The sequence below is a fragment of the Alexandromys fortis genome, unplaced genomic scaffold (genome assembly GCF_014885135.2).
Source record: "Alexandromys fortis isolate MF-2015 unplaced genomic scaffold, M_Fortis_MF-2015_v1.1 scaffold_342, whole genome shotgun sequence".
Lineage (NCBI taxonomy): Eukaryota > Metazoa > Chordata > Mammalia > Rodentia > Cricetidae > Alexandromys > Alexandromys fortis.
Genome location: NW_026068210.1, coordinates 408406 through 435303, shown reverse-complemented (window position 1 = coordinate 435303; position 26898 = coordinate 408406). Strand labels below are relative to the sequence as shown.

The following is a 26898-nucleotide window of genomic DNA, read 5'->3' as shown; positions in this document are numbered from 1 at the left end:
ATGCTCCCAGTTTACTCAGGAGATATTGTCTTTTTTCTGCTTCCCATGTCAATTAGAACTATATTTATGTCTACATTGTCTGGGATTGTGATTTGTAGGCTGGTTTTCTTTGCTTTATGTTTAAAAACCACTTATGAGTGCGTACATGTAGAATTGTCTTTCTGTGTCCTGGTTACCTCGCTCAGAATGATGTTTTCTAGCTCCATCCATTTGCCTGCAAAATTCAAGATGTTGTTATTTTTTTCTGCCATGTAGTACTCCACTGTGTAAATGTACCACATTTTCCTTATCCATTCTTCAGTTGAGGGGCATTTAGGTTGTTTCTAGGTTCTGGATATGACAAACAATGCTACTATGAACATAGTTGAGCACACCTAACATCTAGCTTTGTGATCTACAAAAGATTTCCATTGGTTATCCTGAAGTGAATAGGGCACTGGAATTGTCAACAGTGAGAACGATCCATTCAATGGATCAAGACGCTGCATTTCCATCATAGGGCTCTTCCCATCTGAGCCCACACCGTAGCGAGTCTTTAAAGGCCTTCTTCTTACCTTCTGATTGCAACCCTTTTGCTCTTCCCCGTGACTGAAGGCTTTGGCATGTGTAGTTCTTTACCTATGATCCCAGTGAGATGAAGACCATGAGCTTAGTCTCAGAACATTTCGTGTTTGATCATGATGCCCTCACTTCCCAGCTGGCAGTAATTCTCTAAACGTGCTTACTTGCTATCTTCCTGCTTCAAGTTTGCGCTGGACTGATGGTGCCTGGGCGGGTCTGATGCTCTGAGTGATAGGTGAGGAGGCATTTCCTCGTGAACCACTCCAGGTCAACAAGGCTGCAGGTGCAACAGCCTGGTATATTAAGAGTGCTCCGTTTTCAGGAGGCACAGCCTGTCAGAGCGAGAGAGGTACTTGGGGGCCACTGAGGCTGATTCTTCAGATGCTGAAACTCACCTAGGCCCACATACAAAGTGAGTATAAAACAAACCTCGAATCTGAGATCAGCCTCGGGTCTCACAGCAGTATGGTAGGTGTCTGCATTCACCCTGACTCTATTGTGTTTCATTGGAATAGATTTTAAATCATTAAGTAAAGAAAGAGAAAAAGTCTGGGGAGATGGTTCAGTGAATAAAGACACTGACCCTGAAGCCTAAGAGCCTGAGTTCAATTCCAGAACCCACAAAAAGTGGAGGAGATAACCAACTCCCAAAAGTTGTTCTGTGACCTCCACAAGCACACTGTGGTACATGCATGCAAACATGAGCACATATGTGTGTGCATGTGTTTGTCCATGCATGTACACACACCCACACACACACACAACCACATTCTTAACTAATTAATTTTTTGAGAGAAAGGAGTTTTTTAGAGATATATGCCTCAGATAGTATTTAAACACACTTTTAAAAATGTGTTTTTATGAAAGTAACATATGAACATTGAAGAAAATGGAAAATAATTTTATTTAGAAATCAGTAAGTTAAGCAATATTCTTAGTCCTCAGAAATAGTCTGACAGAGAGTGTCGTGTCCTGTAGATGAAGGAGTGGGCTGGTAGTTCCTCAAACCCTCCAGGTTTGACTCTGGGAAGTAGGATGATCCAGAGAGATACGTGGGGACTGAACTTAGTGCTATGAACTTCAGAGCCACATTTTACTATAACTAATCCTAGTGGGAATAAAACCCATTTGCGTTGGCAGTCTCTGCTTGGTAACTACTTCTCCATAAGTGTTCTCATTTAACTGTTGGGTCATTAGGAAAGTCTGTAAAGCAGTAAAACTATTCTCATTTTGAAAATGGGAAATTTGACCCTGAGAAAGATTAAACAACTTGTCCGGAATCCTAGCGCTAGGAAGCAGTGGAGCCCCTGACTTCAGAGAGTTGGCACCAGAAGGCAGGGCACTCAGTAAACGTCTGTGTATGAACAAATGACTGGATACTTGTTCCCCCTCAAGAGAAGAATCTAGGAAACATCTGGTCCTGTGCTTAGAGTCCATGGAGCTGGGGCAATGAAGGCTGAGTACACAAGGCTCATGCCCCTCACCCTGCTCCATTACAAGGCAATAGCACAGTGCCACTTTTGTGCCCGGAGATACTGAAGACAGTTTACTAATGTTTCTCCTACCACAGTGGCTGCCTTTCTGGAATGCATCAGAAGCTCTCCCTGGAGAGCTGTTCTGGGGTGAGCACCTAGCCTCTGGTGAACAACTAAGAAGGTTGTCGGGACATTGTCGGGGTTCTAGCGTCCTGCTTCTTGGAGCTGGAGAAGTAGGAGTCACCCCAGGTCATGCCATCCTGTAGAAGACAGGTCCTCAGAGTCTAATATGCATGCCGCATCCGCAGCCCTTCCCCCTGCACCACAGCAGCAACTGGGCCAGCAAACAAATGACACAGCAGAGAATAACAAAATGGTTTCCATAGCGATGCTTAGTGCCTGTCAGCATGCCTCAGACAAACCCTAATCTGAGCCCTGGCTAGAGCAGTGTGAAATGTTACCTACTCCGTCCATGGCAAGGAGAGGTTCCAGAGGGTGGCATGACTTTGTCCTGTGACTGTATACTGGGGGATTTCCCCCAAGTTCTCTAATCGCTGGCAGCGAGTTAGAGCAAACCAAAGAGGAGTAGGAATTGGATCCTGGGCATGAAACAGGGCCATCCAGCAGCAGATGAAGAGTGCCAGCTGAGCAGGTATCGTGTGATGAGCTCTGCTGGGTGCTGTATGTATCTGTTTAAAAACAACAAAGACAAGTGAGAGATGACTGTCCTTGTTTACAGGTGATGAAGCCAAGACCTAGGTGTACATGCCCACGACATCAATATCAAATCCAAGCCTGGCTTGCCCCATAGCTACTGAGCAGCAACAAATGATTCCAAAATCTCCGCTCCTTCCTCCTGAGTAAGGACTCAGGCTAGGTCCTGGCCAGTGGCTCTTCCTTATCTTAGGAGGGAGAGGGTTGGGTCATTCTAAGAGCTACAGTGAAGTAGTCCTGGCCAGGTCTGCTAGAACAGGGAGATCTAGAGGAGACATGGAGATGGTCTAGTCCTTGCTCTGATATCTCCATTCTCTTATAGGTACATCAGTCTATATGTATATACCTGCACACGCACACGTGTGTGCGCGCGCACACACACACACACACACACATAGCAGTTTTTTTTTGGTGAGGATTGCTGTCATTGTCCTGCCCAGCTCTTCAGCCTGGCTTCCTCTCAGGAGACTGAGCCACTCTAGGGGCAATTGGCATTTAAGAACTATTCATGCCAGAAACAAATATTTACCGAGCATCTTTTCTGATATATAACTTTTTTAGTTCTATGATAGAGCTGTTGAAAAGGAACTCTGATTTTTGTTCTCTTGGAGCTTTGCATTCTAGCAAAGACACAAAGGTTCTGGTGGGCTATTACATGGTAGGAAGAAAAAGGCCTCAAGCTCCCCAGGAATTAGACAGTATCCCCCAAGAAAGCCTGGCCACAGGGTCCAGGCACTTCCCCATCAAATGTCACACCTTCTGGTGATGCCACTCTCCCATGACAGCCTTCCAGGAGAGAACTGTTGGACTATGTCCATGTCAGCAGCCTGGCCACTCACCGGGAGGAAGAACGCTGCTTCCCTTGGACCAGGGCTTGCAGCTACATATAATGGCAAGTTTCCTTTCAAATATACAGTTTTCATGATAATAAGGATAGTCACAAAGAAAATGTATATGTATTAATCTATATAGAATTATAAAGAGTATATTCACTTTGTTCATGAAAAGCAAAGCATGGTTCAGGACCCCTGAGGACTGTGCTAGCGCCTGAGGCCCATCTGCGTCATACTGTTTCTCACTTGGTTCTCGGGTTATACTCCCGCAGGCCCACCACAGGGCTTTCTGCAGAGTGTGTTCATTCATGTGTGCCTGGCAAGGACCTCTGTTATTTTTTGTTTTGAGACAGAGTTCCTCTATGTAGCCCTGACTCTCTTGGAACTCACTATTTATACCAGGCTGGCCTCCACTTGCTTCTGCCCTCCCAAGTGCTGGAATTAAAGATGTTCACCTCTATGCCCTTGGCAACTCCATCTTAGACTGCCCCAAACAGAGCTCCTCATCTTTTCCCAGGTTTCCTATGCTTCACGGATACTGCTACTGTAAGGGATACGGGAACCCTGGTGTAAGACTTCATACTTTGGGCTGTGGCAACATGTCAGGGTTGGTCCTCAGAGGCAACAGAGGGAGGCATCACCCTGTATTGTATCTGCATCTGTGTCTTGAACTTGATTGAACTTAGCACCAAGTAAAACACATGCTGGGAGATGTACAGAGGTGCTCAGAACTTCTGACACGTGAAGACCTGGGGGCCATTATAACACCACTGGTGTGCTGGGGAGCCCGGGAGAGCCTAACATGATCCATATTAAATAGCATCCTGGGTATTAGGTGGGCAGCAGTTGGCAAGCTATAACTGGGTCTGACCTGTGGCCTACTTTTGTATGATAACATAGTCATTCTTTTTTTAAAAAATAAAAATTTGTATGTATTTATTTTATTTGTATGTGTTTACATACATGTATGTATGTATATGATATGCATACCTGGTACCCACAAAGGTCAGCAGGTAATGTCAGATCAGATTCCCTGGAACTGGAGTTATAGATGATTATGAACCACCATGTGGGTGCTGGGAACTGGACCCAGGTCCTCTGCAAGAGCGACAGGTGCTCTTAACTATGGAGTCATCTCTCCAGCCCCACAAACCATTCTCAAATGACCTTCAAATGACATCAAAAAGAGAATGGGTGGAACTGCAGAGACGGCTCCATAGACATTGTCCTTGCTTTACAAACGGGGGTCTTATTCAGATCTCCAGTACCCATGGAAAAGCCAGGCATGGTAGCACATACTTGTGGCCCCAACACTGAAAAGTGACAAAGATTCCTGGTCTTGCTATCCAACCCCTCTAACCAATCAATAAGCTCCAGGTTCAATGAAGGACTCTGTCTCAAAAACTAAGGTAGAGCGAGATGAAGGAAGAAGACACAGCGTTGATCTCTGGCCACCACACATGCATTCCCATATACATGTGCACACATCTAAACAGCACACGCAAGCTTAAAGTACTTCTGTAACAGTAAGTTCAGTGAAGCCTAGTGTATAATGTGTGGGGTTCAGCAGTGTTGGGAGCCCTCTCCACATTCTAGATGCTCAGCCTTCTCTTCTGGAAGATGAACACCATCCATGAATGTGGCCCTCACTGTACTGTTACAGCCTGAGCAGATACAGCACACGACCCGAAACACTCTCCTCAGGAGCAGGGAAGAGAAGCCTGGGCTTTTGCCAGGCTTCTACACCAAACAGGCATGAAAGCCCTGGCTCTGGGCCTCACCTACCCAACGCTGAGTGTAGCTTCCTCAGAGTGAGTTCCCTTTGGCAGGAGAAGAGCATGCCAGCTGCCCATTGTGCTGTGTCCTGTGGCGAGGTCAGCACTGTCTTCCTCCCACCCCCACCCCTGCTTCCCACCTCACCCCTGCTGAGGTCAGCTGCGCTTCTCATCAGCGCCAGGCACTCGGCCCAAGCAAGGTGCCAAACTGGGCCCTAAGATTCTAGGCTCTTCCATCCTCCCTCCTGGCCCTAAGGTTCTGGGCTCTTCCATCCTGCTGCTTCTTCCTTCTTCCCTGTACCTCTTTCGTGCTCCTGATCAGCCTTCAGAAGTTCCTGCTCAGCCATAGGGAGGAGGGGGAACCACTCTTTCTGCATGTGTTTCCTCATCTTGCCAGCCAACCAGAAGACATATATTTCCCCAGATCTGAGTCCCTGGCCAGTAGAACCTCCTTCTCAAGAAAGTGAAGCCCTAAGGGCAGTCCGCTTAGACCAAGCTGGCTCCCTCTCTTGAAAACAAACTTTAGCTGTATAATCACATAATTGTAAAGATTTAAACATTTGGGTTGTGGGGAAAATCAGGAGGATTTTCTGATAAAGGTGGGCTTTCAGTTTGCACACACTGCTGAAGAAACTGAACTTTCTAAAAGGCCACACTGAATGTGCTGGGTGTGATGGCACACCTGCACACCCAGCACTTGGTGGGTGGAGACAGGAGGATGCAGAGTCAAGATTGTCCTTGGCTGTGATAGTAAGTTAGAAGCCAGCCTAAACTTCATGAGACCCTGACCTCCCCCTCCCAATCAGTCATAAATATATCTCTGTTGAAAGATCTAAAACAAAATTTTAAGTCAAACTGAAAAAAAAACCTAGGTCATCTAGCTTGTGTGTTTGAATACTTAAACGTTTTTATATTACCTGAGGTGGAGAGGGGGTTATAGGAAACAGTGTACAGAAGAGGAAAGAAAATATCCAGGAAGCATAAGGTGATATGTAACAATGAGATACCATTTTGTATTCAAGTTGAAAAAGATTCTTAAAACCCATGATGTAATGAACACTAGTGATGTAGGAGGGGGCAGAGATGCCCATAGATCACCAAAGCCATGTTCAGGCAGCTTCTCTGAGACAGTTCTCGGGAGTCTCCAAGATGGCAGTACCCACTGACTGGGAATCCCCGTCCTACAGATCGAATGTGAAAAGGCAGTTAGAGGGAGGGACAGAGACTCATGCTTAGAGGTGTTCATGCTTCGCTGTAGGAAAATGGGAAATTAGAAACAACCTGAGCGTCTGATAGTGGCCGGCACATTAAGTAAATTATTTAATCTTCATAATGTGCAATTAGGCAGCCACTATAAATAAATTGCTTAGCAAAGGACTTCATAAAATAGGGTAACACACCCCATACTTCTGGGAGAAGACACTGGCAGTGTGTAGAATCTGGTGGAAATGTATGAAGTTAAAAAGAAAGAGGCAAAGAACAAGAAGGCTGAGAACGTAAGTGTGTGATTTGTCTCAGAATCATAAGGCAGAGCTCACTCCTGGTAGCAGGAATGCAAGCTAAATGGATACACTCCCCAGCATGGCAGTAGTCTACAGGGAGAGGTACGAGGAGCACATCCGTATCCATAGTGGTAGGAGTTCACCTACTCCAATGAACTCTGTGGCCTATACTTAGTAAAATTAAATGTGACCCTCCTCCCCCTAAGACTTGTATATGCTTCTGAGGATCACCCTGCACAAACATCATTTTCTACCAGGAAACATGTTCACAGCAGTATTGTTTATAATAGTCATATTGGTGATGTTGTATAATATCATAATATGTAACGTATTGGTGTGTATAGCCCAGCAGCAACAATGATTACTAAAAACTGGCTGTCCCAAGGACATGGCTAAGTGGAATATGACTTTACATAATGAGAGGCTATTAATGCGCTAGTTTGAAGAACTACTGGCTCAGATAAGTGTCTAAAGCAATGTCAAATGTAAAGAATAGGTCATATAAGAGACAGAGACCCACATTGGAGCACTGGACAGAAATCTCAAGGTCCAAATCAGGAGCAGGAGAGAGAGCACGAGCAAGGAACTCAGGACTGCAAGGGGTGCACCCACACACTGAGACAATGGGGATGTTCTATCAGGAACTCACCAAGGCCAGCTGGCCTGGATCTGAAAAAGCCTGGGATAAAACCGGACTCGCTGAACATAGTGGACTACTGAGAACTCAAGAACAATGGCAATGGGTTTTTGTTCCTACTGCACAAACTGGCTTTGTGGGAGCCTAGGCAGTTTGGATGCTCACCTTACTAGGCCTGGATAGAGGTGGGTGGTCCTTGGACTTCCCACAGGGCAGGGAAACTTGATTGCTCTTTGGGCTAACGAGGGAGGGGGACCTGATTGGGGGAGGGGGAGGGAAATGGGAGGCAGTGGCAGGGAAGAATCAGAAATCTTTAATAAATAAATAAAAATTAAAAAAAAGAATAGGTCATATAAAAGGTATGTATCAGCAATATGCTTTCATAATTCTTTAAAACAAACAGATTAGTACATAGTATTTAAGGGCATGCATATATATCTAAATATATGTGTATAAAAGTGTGGACACCAGCTTCAACACAGTGGTTACTGCTGCAGGGAGAAGGCCCAGAGGGAGGTCAGGCTTAAATGTTTTCTGAGTTGTTTGTTTTTAAGGAAAGGATTGAAGTGCATATGGAAAATTGGTAACTAAAGTTTTGAACTTAAATTAGGATGTCGTACATTGGTTTCCATGCTTTTCTGCATACTAAGGTATTTCAGAATTTCAAGTGGTTGTCTTAGGCAGGGAGGCTGAAACAATGTCTTTCTGTGCAGCCTAAGCTGGCATGGGACTCAGCGCCTCCTGTCTCCCTCCATGTCTCAAGAGTTGAGGTTATGAGTGTCTATGGGAAGTAGCCGTGGCCCAAGTGAGAAGCTGTAGCCTGAGCCAGAGTAGTAGCAGCAGAGAAGGAGGGACACAGGAGAGACTGGAGCTGTTCTTGGTGGGGGAATTAGCAGGGCTCAGTATCTGGTCACATGTTGGGGTGATGGTGGAAAGCCAGGCTTCAAGCATGAAGAGCTGTGGAACAGTGGGGTACACTGACTTGAGGTGGGGCAGGGAAGGTGGGCCTTGAGCATACCCTGTTAATGGCCACAAGCTTTGGGTGTTATGGTGATATCTGTGCCCTCTCTCCCACAGGTGACAAGTGTTGTGCCTGGGGCTGGAACGAACATGGCATGTGTGGGGATGGCACTGAGTCCAATGTCTGGACACCATCTCCAGTGCAGACTCTCCAGTCAGCGAGACTCCTCCTCGTGGGCTGTGGGGCTGGCCACTCCTTGGCCTTATGTCAGCTGCCAGCACACCTTGTGCCATGCCAGGATCTCAAGGTCACCTACCCACTCCACACTGCCACAGAGAACACTGAATCTCAGGATGCCATGGACAAAGAGAAACTGTAAGGATAGATGATCGGGAACTTTAACCCAGAGCAGTTCTGACCAGATGAGCCACGAATGCCCATGAAAGAGCACCTTTTTAATAAAGCGACCGATCCCAACGAAGATCCCTGGAGAACCTTCCCGTCAGTCAGCAAATGAGGAAGGGATCCTCACTAAAGGACATGCAAAGTGAAAACATCAGCAAGGAAGGCTCCAGCCCCTGAGTGATCTCAGCCCAGCTCCATGGCTGTGCTCTGGTCCAGCGGCCTTTGGTCAGAAGACGGGGCTTCTAGGATATGTTTAGAGCAGCGTACTATCCCTTCTAACTTGGGGGCTTATTTTCTGTCCAGAGTCTATTGCTTCTGGTACCAGGTACTGTGCCTGGAGACTCTGAAAGGAAGGCGCTCACATCTTCACGACCAGGGCCCCAGCAAAGGCTTAGGGTCAGGTAGGGAGAATGAAATGGGGGAAGTGGAGAGTATGCAAGGCTTCTGGGAACACCCAGCAGAGAAAATCCCAAGTGCAGACAGGGTGTCTGGAGCCAGGGAAACTCTCAGAAGATGGATAAGTCTTCCTCCAACCAGGCAGGATTCTGGGGCTGCTGTAGCAGGTGAGCTGTTAAGTCTCTGAGTTGGGATGCCTGGACTCTACTGGACATTAAAGCTGAGGGACCTTCCATCAACATGTAGTTGAGAGGCCTCTAAACTACATCCTGCAGAGTCTGGCATGGTGGCACATGCCTTTAATGCCAGAGCTAGGTGCATCTCCATGAGTTTAAAGCCAGCCTGGTGTACATAGCGTGTTACAGAGTGAGACCTGTTCTGAGCCTTGGGCATCTCCTTGTAGACAGAGTACCACCTCCAGGTTCCTCTAGGCAGTGTTAATTTTGTCTTTACATTATGTATTGTGAGCTGCATAAGATTGTATTTGATAAGTGGGTCCTTAAGAAATTGAAGAAATTGCTGATCTTATTCAACCATTCTTGTTTTTCATCAGGAGAAAATAGTGGCTATAAAAAGGGGGAAGGGTCATCTCAAGGTCACGCACCTCCCTGATGGTTCAGGGTGACCCAACCATAGCCCTGAGCTAGGCAACAGTGGATAGGAAGTAGCTAAATGACTAGAAGTGGGTTCTTCTCAGAAAACATGGATGAAGTCAGTTCAGACTCCACAGGCCTGAGCCTAGGCACTGCTTGCAGCTACAGTCTGACCTGCAACCCAGTGATTTGAGTCTTGCTCCCGACTTTTGGCCCAAGAACTATGCCCTGTTCCATACAACCCCACCTCCCAGGCCCAGAGGCCTGTTGCAGCATATGTACTCTGATATGCTCAAGCCCACAAAAATGGAGCCATCACCCAGGGGTAAGCCATACTGGAGCAAGCTCAAGGTTACTGTCTTCTAAGCTAAATAGTTGGCAAAAACCAGGCCAGAAAACATTCCCCTGTGACCCATACTGCCTCCAGTTTCCAGTCACAAGAAACAACACCGTCTTGCCCAGAAGCCCACAAGGCAGAGCTCCCTCCTATCTCTTTCAGCACTGCTGGAAAAGCTCAGCACCCTGCGCTTCTGCTGCTGGAACCTAGTACCTTATTTGCAGGAGGCAGAAGCATCTTTGCGTCTTGCATAGGATCAGCATATGAGCCCTAAGTCCTTTGATCCCTAACCTCAGATGCTGACAAGTGTGTCAGAGCCTTCTGGCTGCAGGCCCATGCAGGAAGGAGTGGCTCCATGGCCCATCACCTCACCTCCACTCCCGTCCTGCACTTCCTGATGGCCGCGTGGCCAGAGGCCCTTCTTATTTCACTGCCTGTCTCCAGTGAGGGAAAGCACCTATCAGAGATGAAGAAGGACGTGTCTAGATTTCCCCCCTGCATCCTTTGGTGGCTATTTGTCTTTCTAAGACTTTGTCCAAGTTCCCTTTCCAGGCAGTCCATGAGGGAGCCAGCTCCTAGTCAGTTTAGAACTTAGCAAACTGTAAACGAATGATCTTCTCAGTGTCCCTGTGGGTCACCATGGAGTGAGGAGGCTAACTGAGCAAGCTCTGAGATCCCACCCTTATCCGCCCTCCACTTTATTACTCTGTTTACAGCTCTCTGAGAAACAGTCTCCAGGTCCCATAGCCATTTGATAGTTCCACTTCACCTGCCATGTTAGACCCATTAGGGGCATAGGAGCTTATTTGAATAAGAGCTCATTTAAAAAAATACATTTTCCTGATTGAATAAATAAATTTGCCTTCATTTCCTACCTTTGCTCCTCATGAGAAGAACGACCCCATTGTGCACTTCCAGGCCTTTGAGCAGGCCCTGGAGTAAGTGGTGAAGACCCAGTATGCAACAGCTTTGCCTTCCTACTTCCCACACCCACTCTTCCCTCTGGTCATGGATATCCACCTTCCCTTGACATATCTGCCATCTTTGGCCATACTGGGTCCTCACATGCCTGCCAAGTCCATTAAAATAACTTCAGATGGTGGGTTGGCTAGTCTTATGTCAATTTGACACAGGCTAGAGTCACCTGAGAGGAGGGAACCTCAGCTGAGAAAATGTCTCCATAAGATTGAGTTTCAGGAAAGCCCGCAGGATATTTTCTTAATTAGTGACTGATGAGGGAGGGCCCAGTGCATTATGGGTAGGACCACCTCTGGACTGGTGGGCCTGGGTTCTATCAGGAAGGAGGCTATGCAAGCCATGAAGAACAAGCCAGTAAGCAGCACCCCTCCTCGGCCTCTGAATCAGCTCCTGCATCCAGGATCCTGCCCTGTTTGAGTTCCTGCTCTGATTTCCTCCAAAGATAGACTATGGTATGGAAGTGTGAGCTGAATTAAAAACCCTTTCCTCCCCGACTTGCTTTTGGTCATAGTGCTTTATCATAGCAATAGAAACCTTAACTGAGATGGGTGGCACGTCCTTGGGGACACTCTGGATGAAGTGACGCTGTGGGAGGTAGTGTGGAGGAGCTGCAGGTCATGTCAGACTGCTGAGTATGGCTGCTGCAAGTCCAGAGCTGCCTCACTGCAGCACAGGGTCGGCAGAGGCGAGGGCAGGTGGGGGAGGGGGGCTGCTGGCCTAGAAAACCAGCTGAGGGAGGCAGTGTGAGCAGCATCCATTAGGGTAGCAGGGTGTTTCGGCAGGAGTGAGCTGGCCAGCTGTGGATCAGGAGAGATCTTGCTCAGAACATGAAGTGGCCCCTTCTGTCACACCTATGGCATTCCATGAAGGAGGGCAGGAGGCCAGATCCAAAGAGTCCTAGATTCAGAACCCATAACTTCAGTATTTCACCATCAAGGACCAGCCCCACAAAGTCCTTAGCTCGAAACAGCGCAACCTGAGCTCTGGAGGCAAACCACCCAGGTTATGATCCTGACTTCACCTTAGCTGGGATGTGTGGCTTTGGGGCAGTTGTTTTCCCTGTCTGCACTTTGTTATCTCGGCTATAATCTGGGGTGATTAGGCTGCTCTGAGCTGGTGTTAGGCAATGTTTTTGAGATGCCCACATAGTAGATCCCCTCTAGCTGTGGTGTCCCTAGGCTTATATTGCAGATGACTGTGTTATTCAGCAAAGCCCCATCTTCCTAGCAGATCTCTGACTCATGTCGACACTGGTCTTACGCTGCTTCGCTGGGGTATCCTGAGACTTGGCTATGAGATGCCTGGGCCTCTAGAGGCTCCATCAACCCCACCCCCTGGGTTCTTGCACTGGGTACCAGGAAATTGAGACAAGCTCTTAGAGAGGTGAGAAGCTAGTGGGTAAAACCCATCCATGGGCTCACAGACTCTGGCTGTGCTGGGAGGTGACATCTTTATGCTGATGGCCCTGGGCAGCTTGCTGCCTTCTCTGGCCTTGTCTCCTCATCTTCAGATGCTCAGGGGCTGACTGTATAACCTCTGGGGTCTCTTTCCATATGAGCATTCTAGAATTCTAGCGGATGAGGAAGAATCAGATCTTCCATTCCACCCCACACCCAAACCTGCAAGTGAGTTTCCCCAGAGCAGATCATACTTTTTCCAATGTGTGTCCAGGCTGAGAGGAGTATTCAATGAGGTAGTCTCTAGACCAGGCTCTGCAAGTTGGCCAGGGCACCCAGACCTGACAGACCCAACGTAGTCCTAGCAGGGAGTTGCTCAAGGTTGCACAGGGCAACTAGATGCTCCGGCAAGGCTAATGCAAGGATCCACAAGATGAGTCATAAAACCATCCAGGTGACCCCCACAAAGGGTGTGCTTTTGTCCCTTAGCCCAGCAGTATCTGCAGCCCTACCCTGCAAGGAACAGCATCCTCAAAGCCCAGTGACACCTCAGCTTAAATGTCTACAGTAGTAGTCGGGCCCATGATTGGCTCAGTCGTACCAGAACAGAATGGAGATCTGCCTGAAGGCAATAAAAACTCAAGTCAGTGCTTCATCTCAGAAGTCAGCTTTTTATTTCCAGGGCCAGGGCCCAGGGAGGGGAGGTTGCTGTCTTTCCAGGAAATGTTGCAGTGGAAACTCGAGATGTTGCATTTTTTTTCAACTTGAGCATGTGTTTTTCAAAAATATCATCCTTTCCCCCACACACACTAATTTTAGAATCAGACCAAAGCCAAGCTACTGTCCTCTGTTTCTGTTGGGAAAATACTATATTTATTCGAGATGCAGAAGCGCGTCTCTGCAAACCTCCGATTGCTTCAGAAAAACAAATCTGCTTTAGACTAGACAGAAACCATGTTACAAAATTTATTTCATGCTCGAATCTCTTTGCATAACATTGGGCATGCAGTTTTTGCTTTTTATGCTGAAGTACTAAATTGCATACAATGCCAGGTTATGCCTTAGTAAAGGTGGAGGGGAGGCGCCCCTCAGGTGGTCCTGAACTGGAGGTACTCTACATCCTGGCTTTAAAATGACATTGGAAAATCCATATGGTGTAACTATGAACAATTCATTATGAAACTCGGTCACACTGGATCTACACAGCGAGATGAGAATCAGCCTAAACTAGCCGCTTGCCGGGGTCTTGGGAGGCGTCCGCTGGCTCACAAGCATGCCAGAGATGGAGGGGAGCAGCAGTGTGAGTCCCCACAGTTCTATTCGGAGCAAAGTTCTCTGTTTTCCGCGTGAGAGATGAGCTACGAAGGTGAGGTCAATGTGACCAATGACTGACTACCTTTCTGAAACCTTTCCTCTGGGTCTTGTGTACAAAAAGCAATCCATTCCCCGGCCCCATCCTTCTTCCCTGGCCCCCTACTCCCAGAAATGTACAGATTTCTACCGAGTGCCATTACAGTTTGGCTCCGACGCCGTGTGTCAAAATAAAGAGCGCTGAAAGAAAGGCCCCTTGATTTCTCTCCATTCGTGGTGGTGGTGAGGGGAATCATACAGTCACAGCAGGGGCTGGTGGGTTTGGTTTAGCTGGGTTTTCTGTTTAACTTCATGCAAGTCATGCTAAGGCTTCCCTTCACCCCCCTCCCCAAAGAAAAGGTAACTTCTAAGAAAAATGAAGGAAGGGTGATCCGCTACGGTCAGTTACCAATGGCCGTAGAAAAAGCTACGTCCGTCTTAGTACAATGCCTGGGCCACTCGGACTCGTCCGGCAAACCTGCATGGCGTGAATTTACTCTGTCCGAGGGTGAGGAGGGGCTGCAGGTCCACCCAGATGCTTAATAGCCACCAGTGTCCTCGGCCAAGCCGCCTGGTCAAGTCACTCTCACAGCCTCTGTCGGCATATACTTAGCAATGACAGGGCTTTCTTTGCAAAGATCTGTATGTAGAGAATACAATTAACACTTGAGCTCCTCTTCGTGCCTCCCTCCCGCTCGGTACTTAGTTGTTAAGGAAGGAGGAGGAAAGACTGAACAGCCACATGCAGAGGCAGGCAGGTTCTTCTCCAGCTGGCTTGTTTCCCATGCAGCGAACCAGCCTAGCAGCCTCTTTCTCTTCCCTCCTTGGGGGGACAAGTGAAGTCCCTACTTCTGCTCTGGACCTGTAGACCTAAAGGGCTCTGAATCAGCCAGAGCAAAGCAAATTCTCGTCGCTCTCAGGAGCCATGAGAGCCGGGCTGGGTGAACGTGTGTGGGGCCTTCACCCTTGGTGCCTCCCAAAGAGTCCAGCACCCGAACCCAGGTGGGTTCTGAGACTGGGGATTGCCTATGGATGGGGGTTGCACTCAACTCCCTAGCACTACTAGGAGATTAGGTGCTTCTGCAAGCACAGTAGAGACACTCTGTTCTCTTAGGCCACACCAACCGATCCAAGACAAAGGAGCCAGGCAGCCCGTGGGGCTTTACTGGGCAGGGCACAGCCATGGAGATAATTCCCCCCCCCCTTATTCTTCGGGGTGGCCCTGCTCCTTGGCATTCTAGAGGCTTTACCTGGAAAAAAGCCAGTTGCAAAGAGAGCAGCGGACCCATCCATGTCAAGGATGGAGCCCTTCTCAAGACTGGTAGCCCTCTGCCATGCAGCATCATGCAGGGAGTGGCACACCGCACTGAGGTCCAGGGGACCTCAGGCAGGGCAAACAAGCAGAGACCAGCCTGAATCAGGTGGGCATAACTAAGCAATCGTGCGCAACCCAAAGAACTTTCCCTCATCTTGGTGTATGCTGCCTCTCCTCTCCTAGGTCTGCCTTTGATCCTTGAAGTCTGTCTTCTCCTTGTGTCTGGCTTAACTGTTTCCACCACTAGTACAGTTGACAGAGGCCACAGACTACACACCAGGTGTTACTCTCAAGAATCTGACTCCTGTCTGTCCTACCCTGCTTGCTGTCAGCATGCGACTGTGTGAGCATTTGAGGCACAAAGATACGTGCATGCGCTTCCCAGCTAGTCTGCCGCACTGAGAAAGGCCCAGGCCAGTGCCTGTAGCCCTATGCGGACTGCCCTAAGCTCCTCCCCAGCACTCAGCCCAGCCCATGCTAAACTTCTCCAAATCCTGACTGCAAGAACACCACTGACTCAGCCTTCACCAGTCACAGAGGGGCACTGACCACCCATGGGTCCGCGGAAATGTGCTCTGGCTATGGAAAGGGCTATACAAAGTCCCATTGATATACCTTGTCTTGGTAGGTTTTCTGTTTCTCATCTTCAGTATTCTGACTGTCACACAGCTTACTTCTACAAGGAGAGTGGCCTTATCCCCCAGCTCCAAAGCCACCTCTCTATGAGGCCTTCCTTTCCACTGGCCTGCAGATTCTCTTTAAAGGGTTCTTCTACCATAGCACAACCTGAAGACTAAACTCACAGGGTGGTGGCCAAGCCCTCTACAACTAAAGGCTAGGAAAGAACACTGCCGTTTGGATTTGCTCTACAGCACAAGAAAACTCTGGAGGAACTGAGACGCCCCCTGTCTTCTTAGGTACCTCCTTGGCTTGGGTTTACAGCCCATGGTCATCCACTCTGTGCCAAGCCCCTTTCTACCATTTATCCAATACTAACCTACAGCTAGCTACCTGGGCCTCAGCCTCTCTCTCTACCAACCTGGCATCCCCCTCTGGAAAGGACTCTGACCTCTAGAGGCCAAGCTTGGGGGACTCCCTCCATCATTGCCCCCTTAGTGTGCCTGCCTACCCCTCAGCGCCCCTTGCCCACCTCCCTGCCCACCCTTCTGCAGGAGCGCAAGGCGGGCCCAGCCAATGCAGAGAGCTCCAGCTTCCTCTACATACCCTTTCTCATTCCTCCACCAGGTGGGCACGCGTACTCCCCAGTTGATAAGAGGAAGCAGGGTCCGTATCTCTCGCGGGTGCCCGAGCGGGTAAAGGGCAGGCCCTCATCGGGAGTGAGGGCCTGGTCTATGTGGGGGCAGTCTTCGTTCGCCAGCGCGGCCTTCGCCACCTCCCCATTCAGTTTGGAATCTTCAAACATATAAGCAGAAGCTATTGAGACACTGAAAACTGTTTAGTGAGAGGGGGTGACAGGCCGAAGGGAGGGCATTTGACAAAGAACTCCCGTTCCTGAGGATGGAAAGGGGCGGGCGGGCGGGACAGTGCACGGCTGGGGCCGACTGCTGACAGGTGCAGGGAGGAGACACTCCTGGGTTTGCTCAAAGTTTGCAAAAAGATGAATTGGTGATGAGCCTGGCAGGTGGGCCCAAGGCAGGGTAATGAGACAGGATGATGTGATGTATTCATGGGGAGAGGGTCAGACACACAGCTCAGGGAGAAGACAGACACTCAGAAAGGCCCCAGTCCAGAAAGGTAGCCTTTCAGACCCCCCCACTCCTAACCAGCCCCTGGCTGTCTCCCAGCAACATTCGCCCTCGGCCCAGCTGGACGCCATTTGACCTCCCCCATGACTCCTCTAGCCAATCCCATTGCAGCATTTGGTTCCTGCCGCATCCCCACGTCTGATCACTCGGCTTGCTCCCAGCACCCCATCTGGACCCAGCTCATCCATCAAGGTGCCCTAGCCTTCTTCTCTGTCCCCACGGGACCAAATCTGGTGCCTCTATAACTTTACCCATACAGACTAGGCCTGCTCACACCTTCTCTCCTGTAATCACAGGGACAGTCTGGTCCCTCAGATTCCCCATCCCCTCAACAGGCTTGCCTGGACACATATTTTACACTGTCCCCTTTTTACCATGTTGTGCCCCATAGGAACTAAACTGGCCATACCTCTGTTTTGTCCTCACAGGAACCCGATCTGTTCTCTCTGAGACTGTCCTCTACCCAGATTAAGCCTGATCACACCTTCTACGCTGTTCACACAGGTGCCTCTGAAATCGGGTGCCTCTGAAACTACGTCCTATACACAGATAAGAGCTGGCCACACCTGTACTGTCTCTACAAAGACCCAATCAGGTCACTTCAGTTTCCCGTTCCTCATACTGACTAGGCCTGGGTACACGTTTCGCCGCCCCTCTAAGGACCCAATCTGATCGATCTACTCCATTTCTCCATGCGGATTAATTTCCTGTGTACCCTCACAGACCCAATTAGACCCCTCCATCTGCTCTGTCCCCATGCAGACCTACACTATGCCCACACACATCAAGCAGTGTCTCCACAGACCCCTCCGGGGACCTGGTCAGCTCGCACAACAAAGGTATATGCATATGCATGAGGCAGTGAGAGCTGGACAGGGATGTGGGAGGGGCCCCCATTGCTGTCCCTTCTGCCAGCATTCCTGGCAGAGCAGAGCAAAAGGGTGTGCAGGAGGCAACAGACGCTGATGGCCTTGGGTGGGAGACAATTTGAGGCTTGGCCTCTGTAGTGGCCTAAGGAGGAACCTGGGAGGGAGTCGCAGGGGGACACGTATGCTGGAAGGCAAAATGTGGCCACAGGCAGGCACCCTGGCCCTCTTAACTTCAAAGATCTGGTGGCCTTCAGCACATGGCAGAGGTGACTCTGACTGACCTTTGTCCCCCATCTCTGCCCCTCTTGGGGACTTTGCCAGAGTGAAGCCCACTCAAGTGCTGCATATGGGGAAGCCTCATATGGGAGCCTGTTAGGGAAGGAAGGAAACCAACCTGGGAATGTGTTAGGGGTGGCTCTCTGAAGGAAAGCTGGGGGGAGGTCCCCCTGGATTTGACCCTCTCCCATGATCCTGTTCACATCACGTAACTACACGCAGGAGTGATCCTGCGTGCACACACGTGGCATGCACGTGGGTGGGATCACCACCGTGTACGTCATGTCACTACAAAGAGGCAGTCAGTCAAAAGAGAAATGGACCAATCAGGTTTATTCATAAAGCAAATCCAAAAAAAAAGTTTCCCATCATAATTTTGGAACTTAAAAAAGTCTGTCGTACAAGATGGCAAGGCATTTCACGTACAGTGCATTCCTTGAAGATCCCAGGGCCTTCGCTCCTGATTGACTCTGAACCAGAAAGGCCAGTTCCTAGGGAAACTTTGGCACCATGTGACAAGCTGGGGGCTGCCTAGCAATGGAGCGTGTCTGTGGGCACACACATGTGCCTACAGACATGCATATCCTCCCTTACGTTCCATTTGGCTCTCGTCTCCCTCATGGAGGCTCTGTGGGCTGGAAGGACAGTGTTGGGGCGATGGGGGATGTGGTATGGTGAGGAAGGGGGTTGGAAGCTGGGGTCCGTGTGCCTCGAATGACTTTTTCTTCGGGGGAACATTAGTGGCTTCCAAGTGCATCTTCTCCAGCTGGCGAAGATGCTCTTGAGTGGGCGTCCCCAGCCTGCTCTTCTTGTCCAGGGTCAAATAGTGACTGTTCCTTTCTGCCTCTGCCTCCATAGAGTCAGCGCAGCCTGAGACCCCTCTTCTGACACTGAGTCTCTGCCTACATTGTTGCCCCCTACCCCTGGGCTCCCACCTTGAACTGTAAAAGGTTTGAAAGTGGGGCAGATCCTCGGGTGGGGGGGCAGAGGCAAGGAACAGCCAACCGGAATCTAGGGGACAACATGATGGGCGGTTTCTAGGATGTCCCTGGAGCCTGCTTTTTCTCTCAGCCTCAACCTTTGGAAAGGGATCTATGGCTGAATGGCTGTTGTTTTACCTGCAGTTGAAGATGCTGTCAGCAAGCGGGCCATTCTCCAGTCCCAAACTTCAGTGCGGATGGCCAGAAGAGAAAATAACTAAAGAGGCCAATTGTCTAAACCTGAGGAACCACGAGAAACGCCACGGGGTGCAAGGTCGCTGAGTCCCCACCCACCTGCTCGTCTCCCCTGGAATGAAAGAGCAGCCTAGGTTCCCACTTGCTCTCACAGACCTGGGGCTGCCTCCCCTGGCCCAGGACCCCAGAATGCCACTACCCCACAGGCCCGCGATGATGAAATGGCAGCATGGGCAGCATCTCAGAGGATGATTTCAAGGCTTTGAAATGAACGGAGATGAACATCTGTGACAGGGTCATTTTTTTTTAAACTTTGGAGCAAGGAGAACCTACATGGCCAGGCCCTCTGTCAGCAGGCCTGCTTTTCTGCCATCTCCAGACACTTCTGACGTACTTACTGTTCACATCAGCAGCGGGCACCACCAGGCGCACGCAGGACTGGACAGGGGTTAGTTGGGCTGGGCATTGCCTTGGGTTTGCCCCAGAGGGGTCTGCTCAGCTGGGACTCAGGGGAAACATCTCAGGCTAAAGGGGGACAAGCTGTGAGAGACAGTTGTGGGGACCACCACACTCAGTCAACAAAACAAGAGAGAGAGAGAAACATGATTAGCGGAGAGGGGGAGGGGATATGGAGAACACAGAAAAGAGCGCCCATGCTGGCCATTCAAAGTCACCTCATTTCCTCTCGGATCTCCCTTTGCCCACTCGGGCACTGTGGACTCCACTCGGGGTCCAGGCCGCCAGCCCTGAAGCTGGATTCTCTTTAACCACCTATCTGGCCGTCAGTTCTGTCCCCAATACTGCCACCCTCCCTCCCTCGGGGTCTAGCGCTAGTCCCAGGCAAGTGCTGTAGCCCGAGACAGGACAGCTGGAGGGCCCAAAGAGAGGGGGATTTAGATTCTGAGGCTCTCCCTGCAAAGAACACCCTGAGGCTGCAGCGGTAGCTCCTGGAGGGAGGAGGGGGGTCTTCGAGACATCACTTTGGCTCCACATACTCCCAGGCAATGAGGGAACCAGACCTGGCCACCTGCATTCCTCTTTACCCCTTATGCTGGGACCCTAGAACCCTGGACTCCACACCACAAAGGACTGACCCACCCCACAGGAGCAGACACAATAAGACACACAAGAATGGACATGGCAGGACAGGGGACAACAGACATTCCAAGCTACCCAGAGCAAATGGTTGACCCCACTGTAAATGGGGAAGGGAGCCCCTTCCAGGAGAAGGGCAGCTTCTCCAGGGAGCTCAGTCCCAGACACTCCCTCCCTGTGCCTCCCATGACCAGGTGAGATCTAAATCCTTGGAGCCCCTCGGGGAAGATCCCACAAATACTGAGGCCATTCAAATCATGGCCCAAAGAAAGAGATCACCATGTCCCTGGGACAGACAAACTGCGGCTTCAGCAGTGACTGAAATGTGGAGGGGAGGGGAGAGAGCTGGAAGCCCAGCATTCTGGTTCAGTCCCTGGCCCAAGAGTTCAAAATGGAAGTAGAGAAAACTCTGGGTAAGGGCCTGCTCGACTGTCTCTGCTGAAGGACCCCACAGGACCTCATCGCCCACATCCCCATAAGGTCTGTCTCTACTCACCATGTGTGCCTTCTCCAACTCTGGCTTCTCCCCTTCTCCCCTCCACCCCAAGCCCATGCAGGGGTTGAATGAGAAGGGAAGTGTGGCACAAGGGTGGCTAAAGACAAGCCTAGGAACCTCATGTGCCCCTGACAATAGATAAGCCTGGTCTCACTCGTGTTGGAGGTGAGCAGTGTTCCGGTGAAAGATGAGGCTCTAGGTGGACTGGAATCTTAGAGCTGAGGGGCTGGGCTAGGCTGAGCATCAGGACAGCACCAAACAGCAAGGGAAAGAGAGGGGAATAGTGTGTGCGGAGGAGGTGGAAAGGAAAGGAACTTGAGCTTGGAGAGCAAGTCATAAGACTGCCCAAACCAGAGCTCTCTGTGTTCCTGAAACCTGGAGCCAGGGGCAAGGTGCTCTCAGGGGAAGGGCTGAGGAACCCAGAGGAAACCTCACAGGAATTCACAGGCTCTGTGGATCTGCTGCAGCAACATGAGGAAAGAGCTAATATCCCTAGGACTAGCTGAATGTATGTGTGTGTGTGCGCGCGTGCGTGCACGTGTGTGCATGTGCACCCTCAGTACATGGGAAATTATGTCACTGGGTGTGCAGAGCAATCTCTGCTTGGCTAGAATGAGCTGGGGTCACCAAAGGTTGACCTGGGGCTCCGTGTCTAGAGCACCGATACTGACTGACAGTGTTGGGGAAGATGAATCCGAAGGGTTGAGTAGGGTCATGTAATGCCCCTCTGGCTGAGCACTTCCTACCGGCGTGCACAGTGGGGCTCACCCAGAGCTGAGGAAACTGTCCTTGCTCTGCTGGTGGCTCCTGGGGTAAAATGGCTAACTAACTCAAAACAAAAGGTTATGCCTGGAGCTTCCCATGAATGGAGACATGGCTAGACCAGGTCTCTACCTCAGACCTCCTGCACTCCCTGCTCCAATCTAGAACACAAGTTTACATTTTACTTATGTGCCTACAGCAATCTCGGAAAGGAGAGGGCATGGGATTGGGTGAAAGGGCTGGAATGACCCATGGCCGGAGAAGTAAGCCATGGGACATTGCTCAGGCTGCTCCAGCCAGTAGGAGAAAGGACTTTGATGGGAAGGTGAATCAGATAGCACACAGTAGTGAAGGACATCAATCACCCACTGAGGGAGGTCACCCACATGAAAGAGAGAGACTCTCTCACCTGAGGCTGAGCTAGCTGGCAGCCCCCTGGGAGACCCAGGCATGGGGTGCTCTCCATAGACTAAATGAATCTAACAGCACACACCAACCTCACACTCACCAAGCGCCTCTTAGATCAGGGTCACCATTCTTCTCTGGGTCATCTGTTCCTTGGAGATCCCTGTGTCCTCAGAGTAGCCAATGGGATTCCATGGGTAGAGGTAGACTATGGGTTTTCATCTTCAGACCAGAGCCCCATGGTCAACTTTATGTGCTATGTGCAGGTTCTCATAAAACTGAGATAGTCCCATAATGAACCACTAGCCATGGAATATGAGAATATATCCCTCAGTGACTAGTATTGTTTCCCCCCACCCCCACCCCATCTCCCAGTGAATTCATGGGTAAGCGGTTGGCATGTCTTGTATTGCTGCTGCTGCAGTCCCTACTGCTAGAATCGGGGACAACTCTCAGTGGTGGGAGGTTCTTGCTGGTCCCTAATGCTTTCAACCTCGCTGCCCGGGGTGTGGCCCCCCTCTAGGCCTTTGCTCACCAGCCTCTTCTATCAGAAGGTCACTGGAAACTCCCACTGGACCATCAACCCAAACAGACAACGTGAAAGCCAGAGTCACTCAACAGATTCCTAAAGGTAAGTGCTAAGCTCTAGTGGTGGCAGAGGATGAGTTGGTTTGGCATGCTGTGGGGTAAGTAAGCTTGTCACAGGCTAGGGGCAACTCCTAGCAAAGACCTGGAGCCACGTGGCAGGAGTCTACTCGGCTACAGAGACAGCTTCTGCTCGGGCTGAGAATCCTGACTGCTGCCTTTGCAGGGACCCGGCTGGCCAGATCTCATGTACCGCTCTGCCAGTCCACAGCCTGAAGGCATCCATGTTAAAGACCAAATCAAAGGCTGTGTGGTGTCTCTGAATCACACCCACTCCCTCCCTGCCCACCACGGGTCAGTAGCCTGTCAGAGACTTAGGCCTGACTCCTCCTGACCAAGCAGCAGCCTCTGGGCTCCTGCTAAGAGTCCTCAGCAAGTGTGGGGGTCTCTTCAGAACTTATGAGACCAACCACGTCAACCTCCTTACCCAGAGCCATCAGTAAGGTTCCTCTAGCAAGCTCTTGACTTCCGAATTTGGCGGCCAAGCGTCTCCCTGGGGTCCCAGGCTCCACACCTCAAGATTGGGCACAGGGTCCTGGGTCACCCACAGAACTAAGGAAGCAGTCTGACTGAATCTGGAATCATTGCTACAGGGGGCAGAGGTTAAAGGTCAGATCGACATGCCTCTAAGAGGTTTCCTACCTGCTCTGTTAATTTCTAAAATTTCTTCCTGGGCCAGCGGACATGTGTCACTCTGAGTACTGTGGTGAGGAGAGTTTACGACAGATTTACAGTAATTGGGAGATCCCAGCTGTGGTGCTCGTGGAATATGCTTCTTTTTTTTCTTTGGTAGTTTCTGCTTAGCCATGGCTAAAGAGTAGTACATCCCGAAATTGTTCACGATGACGGGTACCGGCATGGCAATGGTCAGCACTCCTGCCAGGGCACACAGCGCCCCCACCAGCATCCCAGACCACGTCTGAGGATACATGTCTCCATAGCCCAGGGTCGTCATGGTGACCACAGCCCACCAGAAGCCGATGGGAATATTTTTAAAGTGTGTGTGCTCGCTGGCGCTGGGGTCATTGGGCTGTGCCCCTATCCTCTCAGCGTAGTAGATCATGGTGGCAAAGATGAGGACCCCCAGGGCCAGGAAGATGATGAGCAGCAGGAACTCGTTGGTGCTGGCACGGAGCGTGTGGCCCAGGACCCGAAGGCCCACGAAATGGCGGGTCAGCTTGAAGATGCGCAGGATGCGCACGAAGCGGACGACGCGCAGGAAGCCCAGCACGTCCTTGGCAGCTTTAGAGGACAGGCCACTGAGGCCCACTTCCAGGTAGAAGGGGAGGATGGCCACAAAGTCAATGATATTGAGTGAGTTCTTGATGAACTCCACCTTGTTGGGACAGAAGACAACACGCATAAGGAACTCGAAGGTGAACCAGACCACACAGACGCCCTCGATGTAGGTGAGGAAGGCCTCGGTTTCTGCTTCCCGGTAGTATCGCACTTGGGTGCCATTTTGAACATTCTCAATCTCCGTCTTGTTCACGATGGGGTTGAACCGCTCATGGGTCTCCAGACAAAAGGTTGTGATGGAGACCAGGATGAAGAAGAGGGAGGCCAAGGCCACATACTGTGGGCGAGAAACACAGGTGTCAGAGTAAAGGCTTCCCACTCAGCGTGGAGAAACCTGGCGTGTGTTGTGTTGGGCCCAGGCAGACCGCCACATGAGGAGCAGCCCAAACACAGAGCTCCTTCAGCACAACCCAGGCCAACCTGCAACCCTAGCCTCCTTGGAGCCCTGAGGGGTAAGTGCTGCTGCCGAGCCAGGCCTGCACAGCCTGCATCCCTGTTCACCTGTTCCTCCTTTCCCCGCTGCCAGCCAAATCATAAGAGGGAAGGAGCCTGGCTACATTAGGATGAGCTGCCAATAAAGACTCTGATGAAAAATAAAAACAAAAGAAAATAGCCAAAAGCTTGTTGAGCCGCTGAATTCTGAGGTGTCTGTCATGGCATTTAGCTACACTGACTGAGACTGGACTGAGGTGTGCAAAGAAACACAAGGAAACCACTCTACTGGACCCGGGCCTTTGGGAGGTGTGTCTGTTTCCTTTGACTCCACTTCATCTACTTAAAGACACCCACACACACACACCCCGCAATTAGCAGCAGGAAGTCAAGTGCCTTGTCCTTAGTTTGGGTTAACCCTGGCCCTCCTCCCCATCCCATGTGCTCTGGGAGGCCCAGAATTGCTAGGTTGGGTTAACCAAAACCCTGAGTCCTGGAGCCCAACCCGCCAAAGGATCTGGGCACCAAGAACTAAGAGGATCCTCCAGATCATGTTCTGGGCATCAGGGAGGGGAGAGGAGAGTAGGAAAGACGGTGTTATAAATTGACAGCAGTCTCATGAGAGGATGCCGTATGCTCCCCGAGCCCACAGACAGGAAGAGACTGTGTAAGCTGCTGCTCACAGCTGATGGCATCCTGTTAGCTGAATAGCAATGCAGTTTTCAGAACCTCTTCTCACAGGCTACTATCAAATGCAGTCCATTTGCATCCTTCCATGAACTGATGTCTCCTTGCCATCCACCCATCTTCCTTCCGTCCTTGCTCCCTTCCTTCTGCTTTCCCTCCCATTTCTCCATCCTTTTCTCTATCCGTGCACACATCCATCTATCCACTCGTCCTTCCTTCTATCCTCTGCTCCACGCCTTCCTTCTCCCTGCCCATATACTGCTCACCAGCCTTTGGTTCACCCATCCATCCTTTCTTCCCACCACACTTCCCCGGACACAGGCTCTCAGGGAGCTCCCTGTTCAGCTAAGGAGGAGGACACACACAAGGACAGAACAAAGCAGCGGGTTGAGTATGAGTCCCTGCACCCTGTGAAGCCTTAGGGGCTGGAAAAAGCTGATGGAAGCAGGATAGAAAAGAAGTCTTCTCAATCCAGGAAGCTCTTCTTTCGGGATCCAGCTCTTCCAGACCTGGGATGCATGGAGGACAAAGCAGGAGAGCAAAGTGGAGGCAGGAAGAGCCCATGGACCTTCAACCCCGGCTCAGCCGGAGCGGCAGCCCTTCCAAGGCACCGTGCCTTTTCATCTGCTATACATTTGGACTTGGACTTCCTCTGGGTCTCTTCTTGGAACTTGGCCTTCACAGCTTAGATTCCCCAGGGGCAGGCCATGTTCCCCATGCAGTGACCCCTGCCACACCCTTTTCCTCTGTATCCTCTCTCAACAGGACCACTGCTATCAAAGCTGGTTCTAGGCTTCAGTCCCATCCACACGGCTACTGGTCCCAGAGCTGCTCGTGCCGGCTACCACACTGCCCACAGGGAAAAACCCGGAGTCCTTAGCCTGGTACACCAGGGTCACTGCCCTGGCTGCACTGGATCTCTCGGGGTCCTCACCCTACATGGACCCAACATTCTTGCCACATGTACCTCCTCTGGTGGCTTTGCACCCAAGGATCCTTCTTCCCAAGAAACTTCCGGCCATGAACACTGTGCTCATGCCTGATCCCATGCATCCTCACTGCTCCGTTGATAGCCCTTCCCCTGGGGCGAAGCTCCCACTGGCAACTGTGGTACTCAGGAGGCAGCCTGCCAAGGCTCTCCTCAAGGAATCCCTACACCCTCCCAGGGAGGCCATGAGTCTGTCTCCAGCGATGGCTCGTCAGTGTTTGCAAAGGCTCATGAGAATAGCCCCGGCTGGGTATTGATCTCCCAGGAGATCCACAAAGCCTGAGAGCCCTCCTCTCATTTGTCCCCCCGTGGCACTGATCTTCACAGGGACAAGGAGGTCCAGAATAAGGCCAGGTCTTATTAAGATTAGCATAGAGAGTCCGAGGAGATGGTTGGCACAGCGCTTGCCATGCGGACGTGGATCCTGGAATTCCATTACCAGAACCTATGCTTAAAACAGAGCTGGGCATGGAGAGATGGCTCGGCAGTTAAGATTACCCACTGCACTTTCGAGGGCCTAGGGTCAATTCCCAGAACCTCCATAGTGGTTCACCTCTGCGACTTCAGTCTTAGAGGATCCAGTGCCCCTCTTCTGGCCTCCACAGGCACCAGGTATGCACGTGCACGTACATGCATGCAGACAAACACTCATACAAATAAAACAACCATTGGAAAGGAAAGCATCAAGTGTGGTGACATGTGCTTGTAATCCCAGAGTTGAGGAGCAGAGCCAGGTGGATTTCAGAGCTTACTGACTAACCAGTGTAGCTGAAT

General features: G+C 50.5%; 2 protein-coding genes across 2 annotated transcripts in view; one reads left to right on the top strand and one right to left on the bottom strand.

The window, feature by feature from the left end:
* Positions 1 to 14107, top strand: part of Sergef (secretion regulating guanine nucleotide exchange factor) — a 217877-nt gene extending 203770 nt beyond the window's left edge. The window contains exon 10 of the mRNA XM_050130258.1: positions 8575 to 14107. Coding sequence (XP_049986215.1) covers positions 8575 to 8837 — 263 coding nt within the window. The 3' untranslated portion in view covers positions 8838 to 14107. The remainder of the gene's footprint in view (positions 1 to 8574) is intronic.
* A 67-nt stretch (positions 14108 to 14174) lies between these two features.
* The window catches only part of Kcnc1 (potassium voltage-gated channel subfamily C member 1), a 39945-nt gene continuing 27221 nt past the window's right edge, over positions 14175 to 26898 (bottom strand). The window contains exons 2-4 of the mRNA XM_050130260.1: positions 23361 to 24294; positions 16454 to 16642; positions 14175 to 14554 (exon numbers count right to left, since the gene is read on the bottom strand). Coding sequence (XP_049986217.1) covers positions 14490 to 14554; positions 16454 to 16642; positions 23361 to 24294 — 1188 coding nt within the window. The 3' untranslated portion in view covers positions 14175 to 14489. The remainder of the gene's footprint in view (positions 14555 to 16453; positions 16643 to 23360; positions 24295 to 26898) is intronic.